Consider the following 23,121-nt stretch of genomic DNA (forward strand, 5'->3'; position numbering starts at 1 on the left):
TATGAAATGAAGACATAGTCTTGCCCTCGTTCTGCTCAGCTCTGGGTCATCGTAATGAGAAGGCTCTCCGCACTTTGGATTTTATGTTAACTAAATACCCTTATTATTACTACCTTCATGCAATTTTTGGAATATATTTTTTTTACTTTATTATTCCAGGATATTTGTTTTGTGTTTGGTTTTCTCTGTGTAAAGGTCATGTGTTCATATGCAATTACATTTTGCATGCACATTAATTTACTTTTTCTGCTCAGACCCAGTTTCTCATTTGGATTTGGTGACAGTACTTAGAAAATACATTTCCAGAACAGCGCCTTTCCGCAAATCGGATTCCTTCTTTGTGTTTCCAGAGCGACATAGAAAACGCCTACCTGCTTAAAAAGGTACAAATAGCCAGATAGATCCGCTCTGCACTTCACGAAGCTTACCGTGTCAGAGTTCGGCCTATCCGGAGAGACTCATGGCAAAATCCATTCGGTCAGTGGGGGCTTCCTGGGCATTTCGGCACCAGGCGTTAGTACAGCAAATCTGCTTGGCTGAAACTTAGTCCAGTCTTCACGCGTAGTTAAGTACTACAACATTCGTTCTTAAGCATTTTCAGATGCTGCCCTTGGCAGACAAGTTTTGCAATCGACAGTAGCGCATCTGTAGGCCAGATTAATCGCTGGGTAGTTAAGGTTTCAGCTCTTGTGCTGTTTCCCACCCAGGGACTGCTTTAGGATGTCCCATGGTCCTGTGTCCCCCAGTGAGGTGAAGGAGAAACAGGGATTTTTGTGGGTACTCACCGTTAAATCCTTTTCTCTGAGCCAATCATTGGGGGACACAGCACCCATCCTATTAGCTTGTTGGCTTATGGTTGTCCTTTGTATTTTTGACATGTTGAATTCTTTGTTGGCTATCTGTGAACTCCTACTGCTTTAGCACCAAACTGGTTCAGGATAGAGCCAGCAGAGGGTGTATACTGCGGAGGAGGAGCCAATTTTCTTTGTGTATTTGCTTAATGTCCTCCTAGTGGCAGCAGCATAACACCCATGGTCCTGTGTCTCCCAATGATTGGCTGGGAGAAAAGTATTTTACGGTGAGTAGACACAAAAATCTCTGTTTCATGGGATTTTTTAAAATCTTAATTCATTAGAAGGAGGTACTACCTTTGGAGAGTTACGGCATATCATACTTGTATTTTATAAGTTTATAATGGAAGCAGGCTCTGTTTACCAGACTTCTGCATAGATGGCTATCTCTTCATCTCATACTTCTCTTTCTGGAGTGGAACATTGTTAATTTTTCTGGTGTATGTGATCACTATTCAGCACACCGTTGGTACTTTCCTATCCCGAGCTGTGTTTCGTTCATTTGACATGTAGTCTACAATGATGACGACCCAAAGAGATCTGATCATGAATTTTGTGGCTTCATAATATTCACGATTTTACTTATGCATTATTTTAACTCCTTTTGTACATAGTCCCGTGAGTGTATTGAGACATTAAATCTTGGAGAACGAGTTCTGTGTCTACATGTGAGATGGAAAATCCTCTATGTGGGACTTGCCAACGGTTGTGTGGTCACATTCTCCATTAAGGTTGGTAAAGTTAATATTTTTTTTTTTTTTTAATTTTATAAATGGGTTTTACATCATAAAATAATTCATTACACTTAGGGCGTGTCTAAACATTGACCATTCCTTCCCTGTCAATGATAGTTACAACAGTGTAGTTCTGACACTATTTTGGGGGGTTTGTTTTTACGACATTTACTGTGTGGTAACAATGAGTTGGCAACATCATTCTCTAGGCAAGTATTAGTACAATACCAAGCTTATTTTTTTTATATAATGTTAGTGTTATTAGAGGTTAAAATAAATGTATAATTTTGGGTAAAAAAGAAATGCTGGTGTAGTTATTTTCTGTGATCATTGCGTTGCGGATTTGCTTGCGCAGATTCTGCATCTCTTTGCAGAAAACGCAGTGTAAATTCCACACGTTTTTTGTGTAGATTTCATGCGTTTTTGATATGGATTGGTATGTTGATTTGTTTGCGGATTTTTAGCTCAATATAGATATATTGATGTAAAATAAAATGTAATTTTCAAGACCAACCTCCATTGTTGATGTGCTTCAACCAAGATAGGCTCTATTCTAGATTCTCCCCCCCCCCCCCCCCCACACACACACACTCTTCCTCCTTCTGACATCATTTCATTTTACAAATCCGCTGATTTTTTTGTGCCAAATCCGCAGCAAATCAGCATTTTTACACCTGCGTTTTTGTTGCAGATTTGAGTGACTCAGTGTAAGTCAATGGGTAAAAAACGCTGCAGATCCGCAAAAAGAATTGACATGCTGCGGAAAATAAAACACTGAGAATCAGGATGGAATTTTCCGCAGCATGTGCACACCAATTCTGGATTCTCATTGATTAACCTTGCTTTAGGTATCCTTTGTGGATTTGGTGCAATTCCACACAGAAAAAAACACTGCATCGTGTGCACATAGCCTAATTCTTCCATCGATGGACATGTGTGGGGACTTGTTTTTTTTTTTTTTTTTTTTTTGCGTGCTGAGCTGACTTTTTTTTATTGATACCATTTTGAGGCTCATACGATGTTTTGATAGCTTTTTGTTTCATTTTAAGTGCTGCAAATAATAAATTGCTAATTTTAGGATTTAAGTGTCTGGTACATATTTTCATATTTTATTATTATTATTATTATTATTATTATTATTATTATTATTACTATTATTATTTGGGCAAATTTACACTCTGCAATGCAAATTATGGTAAATATTCTTTTGTTTAGATTTTGCAATTTATGTTTGGGGAAAAGATATGAACAGATATAAAATCTAAAAGTCTCTCTAGGGAATTTGAACCTGTGATCACTTCATTGTATATACAGTACAATGCAATACCATAGTATTTCAGTGTATTGTAAAAATACTAGTCTCGTATGAAATTCAACCATAGCAATAATACCATGGCAGACACAGATTCCTACCTTACAGCCATGGCACCCACCACACCCTGCAGTTATGTGGTCACTTGTGATGGGGTGGGGATGCGGTGAGGGGCTCTGGACCGACTTCTGCCATGTTGGAGGCCTTTTACGTGCTGGCTGTGTAATGTAGCTCCTGCACTATACAGAGTGGTCTCAGCCTCTGTGCCTGCGCCATACATGTGCGTTGGCTGACACTAAAGGTTTAATTCTAGTCATTGTTTCATATAATTTTACATTATAACCACACCTGAATTGTCCATTTTATTGTCTTAAGAACAACAAGCAGATCGATTCATTCGAATGTCACGGTCCTCGGGCGGTCAGCTGCATGGCAACATCACAGGAAGGGTCCCGAAGATTACTCCTCGTTGGTTCTTATGATTGTACAATCAGTGTTCGGGACGCCTGTAATGGTCTCCTGCTTCGCACTTTAGAGGGTCACACCAAAACTGTCCTCTGCATGAAGGTTAGATGAGTGCTAGTGGAGTTTTATTTTCATTTTATTGCTATAACGTGATTATTGAAATGGCTAAAACATAATTCACCTAGTGAAAAAGTAGTAGCATGACACTTTCCCGCATAGACTAAGCACAGTTTCCTGCGTTCATGATGTCTTTTTTTTTTTCACCAGAGTAGTCAATTTGAGGTTATGGTGATAGTCAAAATAATTCTAATTCGTTACCTTGTTCAGCCTCAGGAAGACTTGGAAGAAATCTAAGATTTAGGAGTGAACGGTTTGGTCACCTTCTAAGCAAATATACATAATTTTATTTTCTTTTACAGGTTGTCAACGACTTGGTGTTTAGTGGCTCAAGCGATCAATCTGTCCATGCCCATAACATTCATGTAAGTGTATAACAGTCAATGAAGCCATCATTTATCCTTGTGATTATGTTACGAGCAGACAATGAATTTTAGTTTGAGGTCCATTTTTCCGTAATATGGTTTATTTGCCAACATTTGGAGCTTAACCCACATCTCAATTTTACCTTTTCTCCTTCCCTCTCTTTGCGGTTATTCGTTTTTCCTTATTCAGATGTCACATGAGCTACAAATATCACAAAGTAAATGCAGAAAAGTTTGGTACAAATCCCTCCTTTTGAGGCATCAGACTTTTCGTCTGAACTTTATTACCCTTTTTTACATGCACTTTTCTTTCTAGACTGGGAAACTGGTGCGAATTTACAAAGGACACAATCATGCTGTTACAGTAGTTAACATCTTGGGAAAAGTCATGGTGACCGCTAGCTTGGATAAATTTGTCCGTATTTATGAGTTAGAGGTAAGACTTTGTTCTTCTTCTTTTGGTTTAGAATGTTTTGACTTTTTTTCTCAGTCGCTTCATTGAGGGACATAGGAACCATGGGGTTAGTCTGCCCCCTGGAAGCTGACACTAACAGTACATCTTAACAAAAAAAAGTTGGTTCCGTCCCAGCAGACTTTACCTCGCCTGCTAGCCCAAAGCCTCCTCAGTTTAGCTTGGTGTCATTCGGAAGCAGACATGGATCAGGGTCTTAATTAAGTTTTTGTTAGGCCCACCCCAGGGACAGCTTTATGACATTCCATGGTTTCTGTGTTCCCCAAGGAAGCTAATGAGAAATGAAGATTTTTTTTTTTTACTCATTATAAAATCTTTTACATAGTCTTCATTACGGGACAAAGTACCCACTTTTTGTTGCCCAGTCAGACATGTTTTAGTTGTTTTTCATTTCTAGGTGGCTTTTATCATTTTTTTTTTTTCCTCCTACTGATTTCTCAGTGGCAGGGCTAACAAAAACCTTAGACTCAGATCCATGACTGCCTCTGAATGACACGAAGCTAAACTGAGGATGCGTTGTGCTAGCAGGCGAGGAGCCAACTTTTGTAAGGTGTATAATTAGTATCAGCCTCTAGGTGGCAGCAGATTAACCCCATGGTTCCTGTGTCCCCCCAAGGAAGACTACAAGATAGATAGATTTTATGATGAGTACCAAAAATCTTCAGTTTATAAAAGTTTTAGGACTGATGCATTTTGATCGTTTTTCTCTTCTTTTCTCTAGTCACATGACCGCTTACAAGTCTATGGAGGACATTCAGATATGATTATGTGTATGGCAATTTACAAAAGCATGGTAAGAATAAATACAGAGAAAGATAAATTTTAAATTGTGAGGCTTGTAACCTTACATTCACAAAGAAAAGACAAGCAAAAAAAATCGCAATGCTCAACTATGTGCTGTGACTTTCCTTGGGCTCTTCTCTGCTGGGCTCACCTTGATTAATAGGTCTGCCATACAGAGAGACCCACCACTGCTGCTAAGCCTAGCAGGTAAAGCACAGCGAACACGTCTCCCATAGTTCTTTTGAATGAAGCCTGTCAGCAGTGCTTTCTCTGGTCATGTTTTCTTTAACCTCTTCCCGTCTTAGCCACTGTATATATTTTTGGCTTCATTATGGTGCTTGAACCTCTAGGTTCAAGCAACATATTGTAATCCGATTTCTTATATTTAAAATTAAACACACGGGGGCACCACTGACATTAATGGGGATCCAACCAGACCTATACAAAATTGATGCTGATTAAAGAGAGAGAGAAAAGGAATAGACCACACAATGGAGATCACCCAACATAAGATTTAGCAAAAATTTGTAACAATCTTTAGACACAAACAACTAAACACCCAATTGTTAAAAACATTAAAAGTTAGTCACACATGTGACTTGAACATCTAGGTTCACAATAGAACCAAACCCTCATAACCTCACCTCCACAGAAAAACATCTCAATAACAGACCAAATATGTATGTAGATAGCATACCACAGTATAAAAGGTTTTTGCATGTAAACTGGCTCACATTCATAAATAAATGCACACACCAAAAATACAAATATTGGCAATTGATAGCAGAAAAATAAAACTATATTAAAGCCACATATGCTATATACACAGGAAGAGATGGTATAAACCATACAGTATATCAGCCAATTATAATAAATATATATGATCTAATTTACCTGTGAGAAATTGCACAAAAAGCCCACAAACAGTATCTGGCCTATATAACACGCTAATGCAATGTTATTGATCAAATACCTTAGAAGTGCATGTATTTCCCTAACAACCGCTCAGACTATCATGTTTGACCAAGCGCATTGAAATAAAGTGGTATTGGCTAAAATTAGCCAATACCACTTTATTTCAATGCGCTTGGTCAAACATGATGCGCTGCTTCCCTTCCGAGCTCTGCCATGCGCCCAAATAGTCGTTTACACCCTCATATGGGGTATCAGTGTACTCAGGACAAATTGCACAATAACTTTTAGGGTCCTGTTACCCTTGGGAAAATAAAAATTGGGGGTGAAAAGATCATTTTTGTGGAAAAAATATGATTTTTTTTAATTGTACCGCTGTATGTTATAAACTTCTGTGAAGCCCTTGTTGGTTCAAAGTTCTCACCACATATCTAGATAAGTTCCTTGGGGGGTCTAGTTTCCAAAATGGGGTCACTTTCCACTGTTTAGGTACATCAGGGGCTCTCCAAACGTGACATGGCGTCCGATCTGAATTCTAGCCAATTTTGCATTGAAAAAGTCAAACGGCGCTCCTTCCCTTCCGAGCTCTGCCATGCGCCCAAACAGTGGTTCCCCCCCCCCCACACATATCAGGTATCAGCATACTTAGGACAAACTGCACAATAACTTTTGCAGTCCAACTTCTCCTGTTACCCTTGGTAAAATAAAAAAAATTGAACCTGAAGTATTGTTTTTGTGAAAAAAAGTTAAATGTTCATTCTTTTTTAAATATTCAAAAAATTCCTGTGAAGCACCTGAAGGGTTAATAAACTTCTTGAATGTGGTTTTGAGCACCTTAAGGGGTGCAGTTTTTAGAATGGTGTCACTTTTGGGTATTTTCTATTATATAGACCCCTCAAAGTGGCTTCAAATGTGATGTGGTCCGTAAAAATAAAATGGTGTTGCAAAAATGAGAAATCGCTGGTCAACTTTTAACCCTTATAACTTCCTAAAAAAAAAAAAAAAAATTTGGGTTCCAAAATTGTGCTGATGTAAAGTAAACATGTGGGAAATGTTATTTATTAAGTTTTTTGTGTGCCGCATGATTTAAGGGCATAAAAATTCAAAGTTGGAAAATTGCGAAATTTTAAATATTTTTGCCAAATTTCCGTTTTTTTCACAAATAAACGCAAGTTATTTGAATGAAATTTTACCACTAGCATGAAGTACAATATGTCACGAGAAAACAGTGTCTGAATCACCGGGATCCATGGAAGCGTTCCAGAGTTATTACCTCATAAAGGGACAGTGGTCAGAATTGTAAAAATTGGCCCGGTCATGAACGTGCAAACCACCCTTGGGGCTTAAGGGGTTAAAGAGACGGCGCCCCAAATCGAAAGCTGAGTGACCCCAGGCTCCAAATCGGAGGCTGAGCCACCCCGGCCTCCAAATCGGAGGCTGATTGACCCTAGCCTACAAATCGGAGGCTGAGCCACCCTGGCCCGCCGAATCGGACCCAGAGTGGCCCCGCCCACCGAATCGGACCCAGAGTGGCCCCGGCCGCCGAATCGAACCCAGAGTGGCCCCCACAGTTAAAACGGATCCTGAGTTGAAAGTCTTGCAGGGGCAGCAGGCAAGTCTCTCTTAAAGGGGCACCCACCCCGGGCACCATTTCAAAGCACTATCTACTTCCTTCAGGAAATACACATCTAGTTATTCAGTTGATTTCCGCAATTAATGCAGGCCGAACCGCTACACGCACAGACTCCGTTGAGGCGTCGTTTCGAAGCCAGTGTCCACGAGTGGTGTGCTAAGTATTTTTCGTGTCGATCGGATTTGTAGTTTTTGCGCAATTTGCATTTGAAATTTTTTTTTCCCGTCATTGGAATGAATTGTCTCAATGCATTTCAATGGGAAAACTTTGCCATAGGAATACATTGGGCAGTCGTGAGGCGATTCAAATGGCAGTTAAGCTCATTGATATGTGCAGGCAGACCCAGTTACGTACTATGCCAACGCCTACAAACTTTACATGACCCCAGCAGGACAGTTTCTGCCAGATAATATCAGCTCTTAAAGTGAAACCCAAAGCACAAATGCAAATTTAGCTTCATCACATGACGCATGTCTCTGAGAGAGAATGTGCGCCAAAGTGGATTTAGAAGCTCAGTGCGCCAAACTGGCTCTTAAAGGGCCAACGCGCCCAAGTGATTTCTTAAAGGGCCGGCGCACCAAAATGTGTCTTAAAGGGCCGGCGCGCCAAATCGAAAGCTGAGTGACCCCAGGCTGCAAATCGGAGGCTGATTGACCCTGGCCTACAAATCGGAGGCTGAGCCACCCTGGCCTCCACCCAGAGTGGCCCCGCCCGCCAAATCGGACCCAGAGTGGCCAGTCTTGCAGGGGCAGCAGGCAAGTCTCTCTTAAAGGGGCAGCCCAGGCACCATTTAAAAGCACTATCTGTACTTCCTTCAGGAAATACACATCTAGCTCTTCTTATTATTCAGTTGATTTCCACAATTAATGCGGCCCGAACCGCTACATGCACAGACTCCATTGAGGCGTCGTTTCGAAGCCAGCGTCCACGAGTGGTGTGCTAAGTAAGTTTTTCGTGTCGATCGGATTTGTAGTTTTTGCTCAATTTTTCCCGTCATTGGAATGCATTGTCTCAATGCATTTCAATGGGAAAATTTTGCCATAGGAATACATGGGGCAGTCGTGAGGCGATTCAAATTTGAGGACCAGTTGCGGCACTTAATCTCATTGATATGCGCAGGCAGACCCAGTTACTATGCAAACGCCTACGAACTTTACATGACCCCACCAGGACACAGTTTCTGCCAGATAATATTAGCTCTTAAAGCGAAACCCAAAGCACAAATGCAAATCTAGCTTCATCACATGACGCATGCCCCTGAGAGAGAATGTGCGCCAAAGTGGATTTAGAAGCCCAGTGCGCCAAACTGGCTCTTAAAGGGCCAACGCGCCCAAGTGATTTCTTAAAGGGCCAGCACACCAAAATGAGTTTTAAAGGGCCGGCGCGCCAAATCGGAGGCTGATCGACCCCGGCCTCCAAATCGGAGGCTGTTCGACCCCGGCCTCCAAATCGGAGGCTGTTCGACCCCGGCCTCCAAATCGGAGGCTGATCGACCCCGGCCTCCAAATCGGAGGCTGATCGACCTTGGCCTCCAAATCGGAGGCTGATCGACCTTGGCCTCCAAATCGGAGGCTGATCGACCTTGGCCTCCAAATCGGAGGCTTATCGACCCCGGCCTCCAAATCGGAGGCTTATCGACCCCGCCCACCGAATCGGACCCAGATCGACCCCGCCCACCGAATCGGACCCAGATCGGCACCACCCACCGAATCGGACCCTGAGGGGCCCCACCCACCAAATCGGACCCTGAGGGGCCCCACAGTTAAAACGGATCCTGAGTTGAAAGTCTTGCAGGGGCAGCAGGCAAGTCTCTCTTAAAGGGGCAGCCCAGGCACCATTTCAAAGCACTATCTGTACTTCCTTCAGGAAATACACACCTAGTTCTACTTCTCCGCATTTTCTGCAATCAGTGCGGCCCGAACCGCTCAGCGCAGAGACCCCGTTCAGGCGGCCTTTTGAAGCCCTCAGTGGGGACGGGTGTGTTATGTATTTTTGGAGTCAATCCGATTTGTAGTTTTAAAAAAAAATCGCATTTTAAGCAAAATTTTTCCCTTAGGAATTAATGGCGAGCTAATAGAAGCTGACAGATCGCTGATTCAAGGTCTTAAAGGCGCAGCGCGCCAATGGCTTCTGAAAAGTCCCACCCAGTGATGGCTAACCTTGGCACTCCAGCTGTTGTAAAACTACAACTCCCAGCATGCCCTTGCAACCTGCAGCAGTTGAGGCATGCTGGGAGTTGTAGTTCTCCAACAGCTGGAGTGCCAAGGTTCGCCATCACTGCAGTTGGACGCCAAAGTGGCTTTAGAAGCCTAGTGTGCCAAAGTGGCAGCATGTGTCAGCATGGCTAAAGTGGCTACCAAGTGGCCAAAGTGGCTACCGAGATGCCGAATGTGTCAAAGTGGCTACCAAGTGGCCAAAGTGGCTACCGAGTGGCCAAATGTGCCCAAGTGGCTACCAAGTGGCCAAAGTGGTTACCAAGTGGCTACAGAGGTGCCGAATGTGCCCAAGTGGCTACTGAGGTGCTGAATGTGCCAAAGTGGCTAAAGTGGCTACCGAGGGCTGAATGTGCCAAAGTGGCTACCGAGGTGCTGAATGTGCCAAAGTGGCTACCAAGTGGCCAAAGTAGCTACCGAGGTGCCGAATGTGTCAAAGTGGCTGCCAAGTGGCCAAAGTGGCGCCGATTGTGCCAAAGTGGCTACCAAGTGGCCAAAGTGGCTACCGAGGTGCTGAATGTGCCAGAGTGGCTACAAAGTGGCGCTATCAAGTGGCCAAAGTGGCGGTGCTGAATGTGCCAAAGTGGCTGCCAAAGTGGTGCTACCAAGTGGCCAAAGTGGCGCCGAATGTGTCAAAGTGGCTACCAAGTGGCCAAAGTGCCGCTATCAAGTGGCCAAAGTGGCTACCGAGGTGCTGAATGTGCCAAAGTGGCTACCAAGTGGCCAAAGTGGCTACCCAGGTGCTGAATGTGCCAAAGTGGCGCTACCAAGTGGCCAAAGCGGCTACTGAGGTGCCGAATGTGCCAAAGTGGCTACCAAGTGGCCGAATGTGCCAAAGTGGCTACCAAGTGGCCACAGTGAATACCGAGGTGCCAAATGTGCCAAAGTGGCTACCGAGGTGCCGAATGTGCCAAAGTGGCTACCAAGTGGCCAAAGTGGCTACCGAGGTGCCGAATGTGCCAAAGTGGCTACCAAGTGGCCAAAGTGGCTACCGAGGTGCTGAATGTGCTAAAGTGGCTACCAAGTGGCAAAAGTGGCTACCGAGGTGCTGAATATGCCAGAGTGGCTACCAAGTGGCCAAAGTGGCTACCGAGGGGCTGTGTGCATCAAAGTGGCTACCAAGGATTCCTGCATGCCAAAATGGCTACCAAAGGGCCCCACACATCAAAGTGGCTACCAAGGGGCCAAAATGGCAATCCAGGGGCAGGGCCCTGCATGCCAGACTTACTCCTGAGGTTCATTGGCACCAAAGTGGTTTCTGAGGGGCCCTGGGAACCAGACTGGCTCCTGAGGGGGCCCGCACAACAAAGTGGGTCTTGGGCTTCACATACTAAAGTGGCCCCTGAGAGGTCTCGCATGCCAGACTGCCTCCTGAAAGGCCCTGACATCATAGTGGCTGTTGAGGGGCCACACCATGCCAAAGTGGCTTGTGAGGGGCTGTACTATGCCAGTCGCTCTGGCTTTTACCAACCTAAGATGATTCGCACCACAAAAATGTCCACAAAATATTTCCATGAAACGCGATATGCGCTTTTGTCCATTTTTATTTTTCGGGGTACAGCTACAATTAAATGGTTGCTATCATTACTAAGGTCCCCATCACACTGAACGAGCATCCGATCCATGACGTTTCAGCAATACCCCGCTGTGACGGCGGCTATTGCTGCGTGTGACAGTGGGATACAACCTCGCAGGGGGCATTTCTGAGCATGGCGGATCCCAGTCCCGGCCGTTTTCATCGCTGGGGTGTCATGCATCATACACTCCCAGCGAAGAAAATTGTTCATTGTGACCGCTGCGATGTCGGGTTTGCGACGTTGCAGCGTCGCAGTCGTCAGCGGTATCATTCAGTGTGGAGGGACCTTAAGTACTTACTAGTCCACTAATTGTACAATGTTATTGAGTAAATAGGGACCACTGCACTGCTATAAGAAATGTTTGTGACAAGGTTCCCTGATTTCTATAACAAATGTTAGTGGCCTGATTAATGAAAATTGCCTCAGAGAAAAACCATTTTGATTGTCCATAGCCACCAGAGGTCAGCTTTCATATTTGTAACTGCTGAGGTAAAATGAAAGCTGACCTCTGGTTGTCGGGGCCACTAGAGCAGTGTGTCAGGCAGTTTCACTATGTGAGGCCTGCTCTTCCTAACCTGCTAGTCACCTTCTAATTTCTGTGTTCGGTGAATAACATAAAGCAGAATTTCTGAAGGAATTTCCACTGAGATAAATCTGCCCCGTAATCTGCCCCTGAGAGGAGCAGTTAACAAATCGCTGCCGTTTTTTTCTCATAGCAAATTTTTGCCATACAGTATTATGTAAGGGCTGGGAGCCAAAAAATAGGGCATGTCATGGTTTCTTTCCCGCAACCCTAAAATACAGTATTTCACCTATGTTATTAATTTCCATGGGGGGGGGACTATGCCGTGCATATTCCAGCAGATTTGCTACAGGTTTTGTGGCAATAAGGTCGTTTCACACCGGAGATTCTTTGGCGCGAATATTGCCGGACATTTTAGCTCTACAAATCACAACCTATTATTTTCAATGGCCGCATTCACATGGCCACATGACATCACATGGCCACATGACATCACATGGCCACATGTGAATATGCCCATTGATAACAATGGGTCATGATTTTTAGCGAGAAAATTGTCCGCCATTCTCATGCCCAAAAATCGCCCCTGTGAAACGGCCCTAATGCTGTGGATTTGCTGTGTGTCTGTAACAATTTTGCAGTCTGCAGTAAGTTTGGGAAAATGTACTAAAATAGGTCTCAGGCATACAGCAGAGTTTGATCATTGATTTGTCAATGATGTTTGGAGGCGAAAAACAGGAGTGAAACTCAAAGAAAAAATTTATACTGGAAAGATTTGCACCAATTTTGTATTTTGCACCTACTCCTGATGCTTTTACAGGGCTTTTCCTGGCCCTTTTATAAACGTGTTATGTTAAAATCTATAGCAAAAATGCCCAGCCAGATGTTTTTGCAAGCGATTTTCAAGGCTCCCGTAGGTTATAATGGGCAATTTCCCAGCACTAGTGCGCTTAAACGGGCTTAAGCACATTAGTGATTGTGATACTCGGTCGACTTTTTGCTTGCAACCTTCATTTGACTTTGCAACTTTTGACACCAGTCACATGATTTGACAGGTGTCGCGCTGCCCATTGAAATCAATGGGAGAAGAGGAAAAAAATCGCCAGTGGTCGCACAACCCCTGGCATGTTTTTGGCAATTTTTTTTCTTTCCCATTCATTTGAATAGGTAGTGTGAACGCGACTCTTGCACAAAGATAAGACATGACCACAATTTATTTCTCTCGCTGCTTTCGTGCTGAGAAAGTTTGCCAGTGTGCATGGGCATATTGAAATCAAGTGGATGCACCTGCAGCACGATTTTGGCATGCGACAGTTGCATAAAAAAGAGCCAGTGTAAAAAGGCCCTAACGCTGATGGATAAGTATGCAATTAAGATGCGCTATACACAACATTCATATTCTAACTTTACTTTTTACAGTCGACACCTGATACACTGCTGTAAAGCTGGCAGTGCTGTTCAAGCACCATGTATTTCCTTCAGGAAATGCCCATCTAGTTATTATAGATATATCTGTATGTGGTCTTTTTTTCTTTGTGGGATGAGTTGTATTTTCTAATGCTACTTTTTAACCTTATCAATGACAAATCCTGTGCTATTGTAGATTATCAGATGCAAGGATTAAAGCTTCTGTTTCTGCAATCTGTGTATGCCAGCCGGGACCCTGGCGGAGAAAACAGAAGTGCTTCTTTTGGATGAGTGTCTGCCTGGCATAGCAGAGCTGTTGGGTCATAGCAGACCCAGATCAACTCTGCCAGTGATGTGTACGTCTTTCCTATGTAACTTGGGCTGCAATGGGTACCCAAGGTACAGTGGAAAGAACTTCCTGCCTGTTGTGCACGGCGCCTTTCTTTCCCGGAACAGAACAGTCACAGACAGCTCCTGCCGGAGATTTGTTAGCCTCTGCTGATGCCTTCGTTCTGTAGAGGTGACTTCTTTTCCTTTCCGCTCTGTCGAGAAGGTGCGACTTCCGGCATCATTCTGATTGATAGCCTGCTCTCCGCTGCCTAATTGGTGGCGTCGGCTGTCAGTCAGATTAATATCGGAACTCCCTCCCTGTCGCGTCAGTAGAGGCAGCTGAAACCCTGGCAGGAACAGTCTGTAACCGCTCTATGCCGGGGAAGAACGGCGGCATGCACGACAGGCAGGTAAGTTGCAATTACATTTATTTATTTATTTTAATTTTTTTATAAAGTCCCGGATACCCCCTTTAATGCCCTTACATGCCTGGTCAGTAGAGAGTTAATTTGTCATTTAATTCCTTGTAAGTTTTCAGAATCAAATAATGTACAAACATTGGCAGCATGAAAAATGTTTACACCTACTACTGTAAGCAATAGATCTGTTCATTTCCATTTTTATCCACTGAACCACGTACAAATGATTTGAGACGAGCTTGTCATCTCTGTGTTGTAGATCTACACCGGCTGCTATGACGGGAGTGTCCAGGCCGTGCGTCTGAACCTGATGCAGAATTATCGCTGCTGGGTAAGAATAATGTTGCATTATTGCTGAATTTTTCATGTCCTGTTTGAAGACTTTCTATATTTAATATATTTTGGTTGTATTCCTTATGCCATTGCTTTATGATTGGTTGAGACTGAAGTGGCTGCAGTGCCGATTTAGCGTTTCCTCAGTCCGGCACTCTGGTGCCTCGGCCACCCCCATTTTGCTGGGCGCTACTCCTGGCACCTTCTGCAAAACTAATTCAAGGCAGAACAGACTAAATAAGTTATCTTAGAAGCTTTCCAATGGGAGAACAGTCTGGTAGTTTTATTACTAGACTGTTTGGTTAGATATGGAAATGCTTAAGGCTCCCAGTTGTACAATAACTATTACATGTTGGTGCTATACTTATACTTTATAAGAATTATTTTCATCTATACAGAGAAATCCATAAACTATATAACTGCATTCTGTACATGGCTTGTCATTAAGAACTGGAGGTATCTGACATCTTTCTCTTCTTGTAGTGGCACGGATGCTCACTGATTTTTGGTGTCGCTGAACACCTTAAACACCACCTACTAACAGATCACACAAATCCAAACTTCCAGACGTTGAAGTGCAGGTGGAAAAACTGTGACGCTTTCTTCACAGCCCGGCGAGGATCCAAACAGGTATTTTGTCTAAAGATATTCAAGTTCAGCCGCCCTCCATCTAACATATTAATTGCGGCTATTGGAGATGAGCAAATAGATCTGCAGGACCCTAATTCAGTATCCACTTCAGTACTCTGACTAATGTTTTTCAGACTCCCGAGTACCTCTGTGGTATACAGGACCTGTTCACTAGGCCTCACATGATGTTGTGGGGTCTTTGTAAACAGTATCCATGTCAGTACTCTGACTGTTTTTCAGGCTTCCGAGTACCTCTGGGGTATACAGGGCCTATTCACTAGGCCTCACGTGATGTTGTGGAGTCTTTGTAAACACCAGTGGTGCCCAGGATGCCCTTATTCAATGCTGGCCAAGAAAGTTTGTGTCACCTGTTCCAGCTTCTCTTTGGTACCGACCTGCATACAGACCAAGATCCTGTGAATCTTTTGGCTCCACTCTAGTGGCTTTACATTTCTAATATTTGGTCATTATACCTTGTATCATGCACAGCTGCCGCTTCTACCTCTTCTTGGATAGTTGCGCTATTTTTTCATGGCCAAAATGCAGCAGCGGCCTCACCCCTTTCTTATTTTGTTTCAGGACACCACCAAGTACTTTAAATGAGTTATCCAAATTGGTGGGTTATCGCCTACCCACAGAGCATGTGATAACTTGCCAATTTCAGGGACCCCACCAGTCTTTTGAACGGGATTATAAATTGCGCTTTAGACTTGAGCCACTTCTCCAGTCACTGTCTATTGGACTGCCAGTGATATGAGTGCTGTGCTCTGCTTTCTCTGGCAGTCCTGTATGCATTAAATAGAGCATTTAAGAACACCATTATTGGGAATCGTAGGGGCTCCCAGCAGTTTGTCTCCAGCAATCTGACAGCTCTGACTTTACATTAGCCAGAGAAGGACAGAATGATAGTTGATAAGCAAGAAGGTGGAAAGGTGCTCTATCAGAGCAAGGGTGTACCGAGCGCCTGTGCTTTGTTTGAACAGTAATTTTCCTCTCAAAAACTGCTTTTAAACCCCAACTACCATAAGTCATCAGGAAACAAACCCATGTTCTGTGCAGGATTTCTTCAAGACACTGAGTCTATTGTATCTCCTGCTACTTGTATCGTCCATTTCTAGTTTCTGGGTAGCGGAGATTAGATCCTATATTGCAGTATAATCCAGCACTATGTTCCCTCACCTGTTTTTCTTTTAGGATGCTATTGGACACATTGAACGTCATGCTGAAGAAGGCAATCTAAGCAACATGTAAAAGAAGCTCAGCACCTCCCATATTGGGAAGAATCTTTCTAAGTAACATCAAGAGAATTTTTGCAACTGTGAAGTCTTGGGCTTCGTGCACAATACACCCTCTAATAAGCAGGAAGATGTAACGTGCAGCGAAGTGTCCTCTCTCATTATTGTCAATGACCGCACACAAAGCCACAGCCGAATCGGCTCCTACGTCCATGGTCCTTGTCCTCTGTCCTGTGTCCTTGATCTTCATTTTACATGGCTTATTTATTTGGTAGAATGGAAATCTTTTTAAATATTCAGAATATATATGTTTCTTTTTATTCTCATGGGCACAGCATGAAGAAATATACCTTCGCTTTGTTATTCCACTTAGTTTTAGAAATGCCACATTTAATATGGTAAATACATCTCATGTTTTAGTTCAATAACAAAAGCGTAGTTTTTTATTTATTTTTTCCTTCCCTTTATGTCAATCATTGAAACTTTAGAAAATGTATCGATGCCTTTTGTCACAAAAACCTTCTTGCTAGATACTGGTAAGATTGTATCACCCAAGTTTGTACTGTGTAACGTAGTGGACATTTCTGTAAGAATGGTGTCATTACTGGAGCTTTTTCTTTTCTTTCACCTTCAGATAAAATATTGGCAGCCTCTGCATTGAATATTACCATGTAGTCATCGGAAATTCACCGTAACGATTCCTGTATGGTATGAAGTAATACACCACGTAGAGATTGTTAGGCTACGTAATGGGCATTCTTGCTTTCATAGTTCTCGTTCTTTCTTTTTTTTTTTTTTTCTCGTGGCGTTCGCTATATTTGAAGGTGATCAAAAGGTAAAAGTTTCTGACCGAATGAGTGACTTGGCTGAAGCTTTGTGTCTTAAAGTTATGCAGTGGTCACACTCGTGTCTTTCTTACACAATGTATCTTGAACGGATATCCTGTTTAATGGCAAAAAGTGACAGATTCAGTTGTTTTTTTTTCTTCTCCTGGGTAGAATAGCCTAGCAGGCTACACTATTCTACTCGCAAAAAATAAAAACAGCTAATAACCAGTGCGAATACATGAGTGGAAACATTTCTAGGACTTGCAAAAAGCAAAAAAAAACATTGTGGAGAAAACCAGTGTGAACAGTCAACGAGAGACCATTCAGAGTTGCTGTTTATTTAGCAACAGACAACCTGTGACTTGCCTGGATGTGACCGGATTGGGGATAACTTTGACTTGGTTTTGATGTGTTTAGGTTTTATTGCTTGTGTTGTTCCAGTCATTAGGAAAATCAAGTTTCACAATAATGTCCCCAGAAAGTATCAAAGATGACATATATCATGTTATGTACTGCAAAGCGTGTGATCTCTTCTCATGTTTTAGTTAGATTTTTTTTTTTTTTTTAATGTTAGTTTTTCACTCAACCTTTGTTTCGGGTCGTGCAATAGTGTGAGGTTACTAAATTGTGAATAATTGCCCATTTTACTCACTTTTTGGAGACTATAAGGCACCATTCATACCCTGGCAGTCGGGTTTCTTCCTGCAGTTTGAGTTCTTTCTTTTCTTAATTGACTGCATTTTTTTTTTCTTCTTCAAGTCAAACAGCTCTTTCGGCAGTAAAGAAGCGACTTACTAAAAAAAGCAAGTTTTGGTGCCAAGTGTGTGTGTCATTTGTTTATGGTCCATGTTTAATAAAGTTCATTTTATTCAGCAAAAAAGCACCATAAACACCTGATTAAGTTTTTGGCACATTCTCATTGCTTTCTTTGATGGAAAAAAAAATTACTGAAACAAGTGACATGCTGCATTTATCAAAAATGCAGACATTTTCAATTTCAGTCAGCACCTTTTTCTGGTACTGTAAAAAATGCAGCTTTTAATTTGCTTACAAAAAATACTGCAAAAGACACAACGTGTGAACACAGCCTAAGACAACCATCTGTAAGGGTATGTTTCCATGGTCAGGATTTGCTGCGGATTGGATGCTGCGTACAGCCGCATAATCCAATCCGCAACATCCAGATGTTACAGCATAGTGGAGGGAATTTTATGAAATCCCGTCTCCACTATGTGTGCAAATACGCAGGCGGCAGACTTGCGTAACTGGACATGCGGCACGTCTTTACAGACTGCAGCATGTCTATTTATATTGCGGAGACGCTGAGTCTCCGCAAGATAAATAGCAACGTTCCATGTATAGGAAGCAGTGATTCCGCATGTGTTCAATGAACACATGCGGAATCACCGCACGTACAAAAGCCGGCAGCGCTTTGGGCGGAGCGGGTGTCCACTGCATCCAAAGCGCTCGGAATCCTGACCGTGGAAAGGCTTCTACATATAAGTTGTAGGACTGTTTTGGGACTTTTGTAGCAAAAATGTTGAAACCTTCACGTGTGGCTTTTCTTTTGCAGTAGAAATCTAATTTCCCAGCTGCACCATTACCATTACATGAGAAAGGTGCCTAGAGGTAAATTCACACACAGCAGTCTTTGTTGCCGAAATTTCTACGTCTTTCCCAGTTTTCAAAATGGAGGAAATCTATGCATTGGGAAATGTTTGTTTGCAACAAAATTCACAGTAAAAAATTTGTGCAGAGTTGCTATAGAATTTCACCCAATGTATCGCAAAGGGCGAGATCTGCAGTAAAAATCTGCATTTGGTAAGATTTCATCTAGTTTGTTGCTGCTGTGATATGCTGCAAATATTCCAATCTGGGTGGAAAATCTGCCATGTGTGAACATACCCCTACCGCCCCATTTAGCTCTATGGAATAGGTTGCAGATATTTTAACAAATTAGCTGCTGTATGTGAACTTATGAATTGTGATCCATAGCGAAGTGTAATTTTGTGAGGCTTTTTGGACATGTTTGGTGTTTTGTAGAAATTATGATGCCTGTGTTGAATGGGTTTGGAGGCTTAAAAAAAAAACAACCTAAAGTCATCCAATTTCCAACTATGTGTGAGTGATAGACGCACCAGAATGGATATCGGTATAATAAATGGCAAGATTTTACTTGTTTGTTTTGCGTGTGCATGACGAGTGTCCCTTTATGTGCTACTCTTTAGATTCAGGACCCTCAGGACAGTATTAGACACAACGCTGTGACTTCCTTATGGCACTTGGCTACATAGATGTAGAAGTTTTCCTTCAAAAGGCAGTAAATTATTCCCGTGAAATTATTTCCTTAAATTTTAGTTAACATAAACTATTTTAATAATATATTCCTTTTCCTTTAAGGAAGGTGGATAATTTTCCCCCAAGCATATGATCTCAGGGTGACAACAAAAATGAAAAGTCTGGCCACATTGTGATCACCATAACGTGGGTGCATTTGATCATCCGCACTATCTCTGCAATTCTCAGTCTGATTGTGACTCTCCCAACCCAAAGTAACAGCATCATAGATTTGTGACACTGGTAGTCTGGAGCATAAAATCTGTGGTTGTATAACGGATGCTTATTTCCAACTGTAGCACAAATGAAGCCAAGGGCTGTGTTCACACTGTGTTTCATATCCAGGTATTCCTAACTGTAGCAAAAATTTAGAAACTTTTTTTTTTCAGGTTTGTGTTTGATAAAGTGGATGTCAGTTGCAGTGTGAACACAGCCTACAGTCTACATCTCCAGTAGAGGTCCTATTCTGTACCACAATATAGTATTTGTCATCCTTAGAGATATATTGGTCTATTAGAAATCTGTTGTCTTCTATGAGCATTGCCATATTGTTATGTTCTATATTTTCCATGATTTTACAAATTTGTTCTTGTCATTCTTGTCAGTACTCAGTTTTTCCACAACTACAAATATTCCATACAAATTCAGCATTTTTCAGTTCTTGAGGGCTAATATAAGATAATAAAATATTTCGAAATTACTGTTTTTGCGCACATTTCTTATGTGTAATTCTGCTTAGATATATTTACTGTGTGTATACCGATTATAAAGGGGTTGTTCACTTTTTAGGGATCTTTCTTAATGCATGTATTTTGGGCTGAAAATAATTTTTGTAACTGAGTTTCTATTTAAAATGTTGCATCGTTTGCCTTCTATAGCCTCTTTGTTGCAATGTCTACTGTTGGATTCAGAGTGAGGTAACTGAGAATCCATCCTGAAAGGGGTTTTCACTACTAGGACAACCTCTTCTGTATCAAAATGTTTGGCCAAGATGAAATAATAAAGCCTATTCTCTCCTCCTGTGCCAGTGCTGTTCCCACGGTGTCGGCACTCTCTCTCCCCAGGGCTCTTGTGCGGTGATGTGACATCGGCGCCCAGGCAGTGATGGCGTCACTATCCCCGCCATTGGACAAATCGAACATGAAGAGGAAGTCCGAGCTGCAGCTGATCTCAGACTTCCTTTTCATGATTGATTTGTCCAAAGGCAGAGACAGTGATGCCAGCGCTTGTTGGTATCACATCACGTCACAACAAACAGCACGGGGAGTCCTGGGAGGACTAGTGCCAACACCACGGGAACGGCGCCAGCATAGGAGGTAAGTATATGCTTCATCATTTTATTGGGGCCAAGCGAGGGGTATGAGAAGAAGTTGTCCAAGTAGTGGACAACTTCTTTAAGCTCTTTCAGAAAGTCCAATGGGTGAGTTTCTAAATCTCGCCATTACATTAGAGGCATGCCATCTCTGCTGTCTCTCACATTCATATGGACGCTCGTTCAGACATCTCTCATGGCGGCTTATCTCTTAGAGAACAAAAGGATTGGAAAAGCTGATCTCGTACATCACTTTCTGGGGGCCTCAATACAAATTAGACTGACTGTGGAACACAACGCTATCAGTGTGTTTTCACAACGTTAGTCTGTGTTTGGGGGGCTTAACACTTATCTGCTTTATGTGCCACTCAGCTGATTTATGAGCAGAAACAGTGCAATTTTTTAATGAAACCAAATTGCAAAAGTTATTTATTTTAGCACTAAATACATATACAGTGGTTACGGAAAGTATTCAGACCGTTTTAATTTTTACACTCTTTGCAGCCATTTGGTAAATTCAAAAAAGTTCATTTTTTTCTCATTAATGTACACTCTGCACCCCATCTTGACTGAAAAAAACAAATGTAGAAATTTTTGCAAATTTATTAAAACAAAAACTGAACTAACACATGGTCATAAGTATTCAGACCCTTTGCTCAGTATTGAGTAGAAGCACCCTTTTGAGCTAGTTTGACCACAAGTCTTCTTGGGAATGATGCAACAAGTTTTTCACACCTGGATTTGGGGATCCTCTGCCATTCTTCCTCCAGTTCCGTCAGGTTGTATGGTGAATGTTGGTGGACAGCCTTTTTCAGGTCTCTCCAGAGATGCTCAATTGGGTTTAGGTCAGGGCTCTGGCTGAGCCAGTCAAGAATGGTGACAGAATTGTTCTGAAGCCACTCCTTTATTTTAGCTCTGTGATTAGGGTCATTGTCTTGTTGGAAGGTGAACCTTCGGCCAAGTCTGAGGTCCAGAGCACTCTAGAAGAGGTTTTCATCCAGGATATCTCTGTACTTGGCGGCATTCATGTTTCCTTCAATTGCCATCAGTTGTTCTGTCACTGCAGCTGAAAAACACCCCCATATCATGATGCTGCCACCACTATGTTTCACTGTTGGGATTGTATTGGGCAGGTGATGAGCAGTGCCTGGTTTTCTCCACATATACCTCTTAGAATTATCACCAAAAAGTTCTATCTTCGTCTCATCAGACCAGAGAATCTTATTTCTCATAGTCTGGGAGTCCTTCATGTATTTTTTTTTTAGCCGACTCTATGCAGGCTTTCATATGTCTGGCATTGAGGTGAGGCTTCCATCGGGCCACTCTGTCATAAAGGCCTGACTGGTAGAGGGCTGCAGTGATAGTTGACTTTGTGGAACCTTCTCCAATCTCCCTAGTGCATCTGTGGAACTCAGCCACAGTGATCTTGGGGTTCTTTTTTTTACCTCTCACCAAGGCTCTTCTCCCACGATTGCTCAGTTTGGCTGGACGGCCAGGTCTAGGAAGACTTCTGGTGTTCTCAAACTTGTTCCATTTAAGGATTATGGAGGCCACTATGCTCTTAGGAACCCTTGAGTACTGCAGAAATTCTTTTGTAACCTTGGCCAGATTTGTGCCTTGTCACAATTCTGTCTCTGATCTCCTTGGCTAGTTCCTTTGACCTCATGATTCTTATTTGGTCTGACATGCATTGTGAGCTGTGAGGTCTAATATAGACTGGTGTGTGCCTTTACAAATCAAGTCCTATCAGTTTAATTTAACACAGCTGGACTCCAATGAAGGAGTAGAATTTTGTCAAGGAGGATCACAAGGAAATGGACAGCATGTGACTAAAATATGGGTGTCTGAGCAAAGGGTCTGAATACTTTTGACCATGTGAAATTTCAGTTTTTCTTTTTTAATAAATTTTCAAAAATGTCTACATTTCTGGGTTTTTTCAGTCAAGAAGGGGTGCAGAATGTACATTAATGAGAAAAAAAATGAACTTTTTTGAATTTACGAAATGGCTGCAATGAAGCAGAGTGAAAAATTTAAAATAGAAAACAAAATGTCAGAGACGTGGCCTGACTGCCTGGAAGAGAGGACGCATTCTCCCCAAGCTCCCACTCTTTCCAGGGGAAAAAGGAAAAAGCCCTCTTTCTTAAACCTATTACCCCCCTGGGCTCTAGCTGGTGGCCCCTGGTGACCTCCGGGTGATACTTGGGAGTCACTGAGGATCAATCGACATCCCTGTGTGATTCTGGGGGAACAGCGGGGAGAGTGGAGATGCCATCTTCCCATCTCGAGCTTTCATCGCCGGGGCATCTGCGGCTGAGGTACGGGGGGGGGGGGGGG

General features: G+C 42.6%; 1 protein-coding gene across 2 annotated transcripts in view; it reads left to right on the plus strand.

Moving 5' to 3' along the window:
- Positions 1-20,175, plus strand: part of ZNF106 (zinc finger protein 106) — a 118,024-nt gene extending 97,849 nt beyond the window's left edge. For both annotated transcript variants that reach the window (XM_073554175.1, XM_073554176.1), the window contains exons 15-22: positions 1,466-1,582; positions 3,273-3,464; positions 3,782-3,844; positions 4,161-4,280; positions 5,038-5,109; positions 14,373-14,444; positions 14,930-15,076; positions 16,271-20,175. In XM_073554175.1, the coding sequence (XP_073410276.1) occupies positions 1,466-1,582; positions 3,273-3,464; positions 3,782-3,844; positions 4,161-4,280; positions 5,038-5,109; positions 14,373-14,444; positions 14,930-15,076; positions 16,271-16,327 (840 nt within the window). In that variant the 3' untranslated portion in view covers positions 16,328-20,175. The remainder of the gene's footprint in view (positions 1-1,465; positions 1,583-3,272; positions 3,465-3,781; positions 3,845-4,160; positions 4,281-5,037; positions 5,110-14,372; positions 14,445-14,929; positions 15,077-16,270) is intronic.
- The last annotated feature ends 2,946 nt before the right edge of the window (positions 20,176-23,121 follow it).

The sequence above is a fragment of the Dendrobates tinctorius genome, unplaced genomic scaffold, assembly GCF_039654945.1.
Source record: "Dendrobates tinctorius isolate UK_male_01 unplaced genomic scaffold, ASM3965494v1 ptg000208l, whole genome shotgun sequence".
Taxonomy (NCBI): Eukaryota; Metazoa; Chordata; class Amphibia; order Anura; family Dendrobatidae; genus Dendrobates; species Dendrobates tinctorius.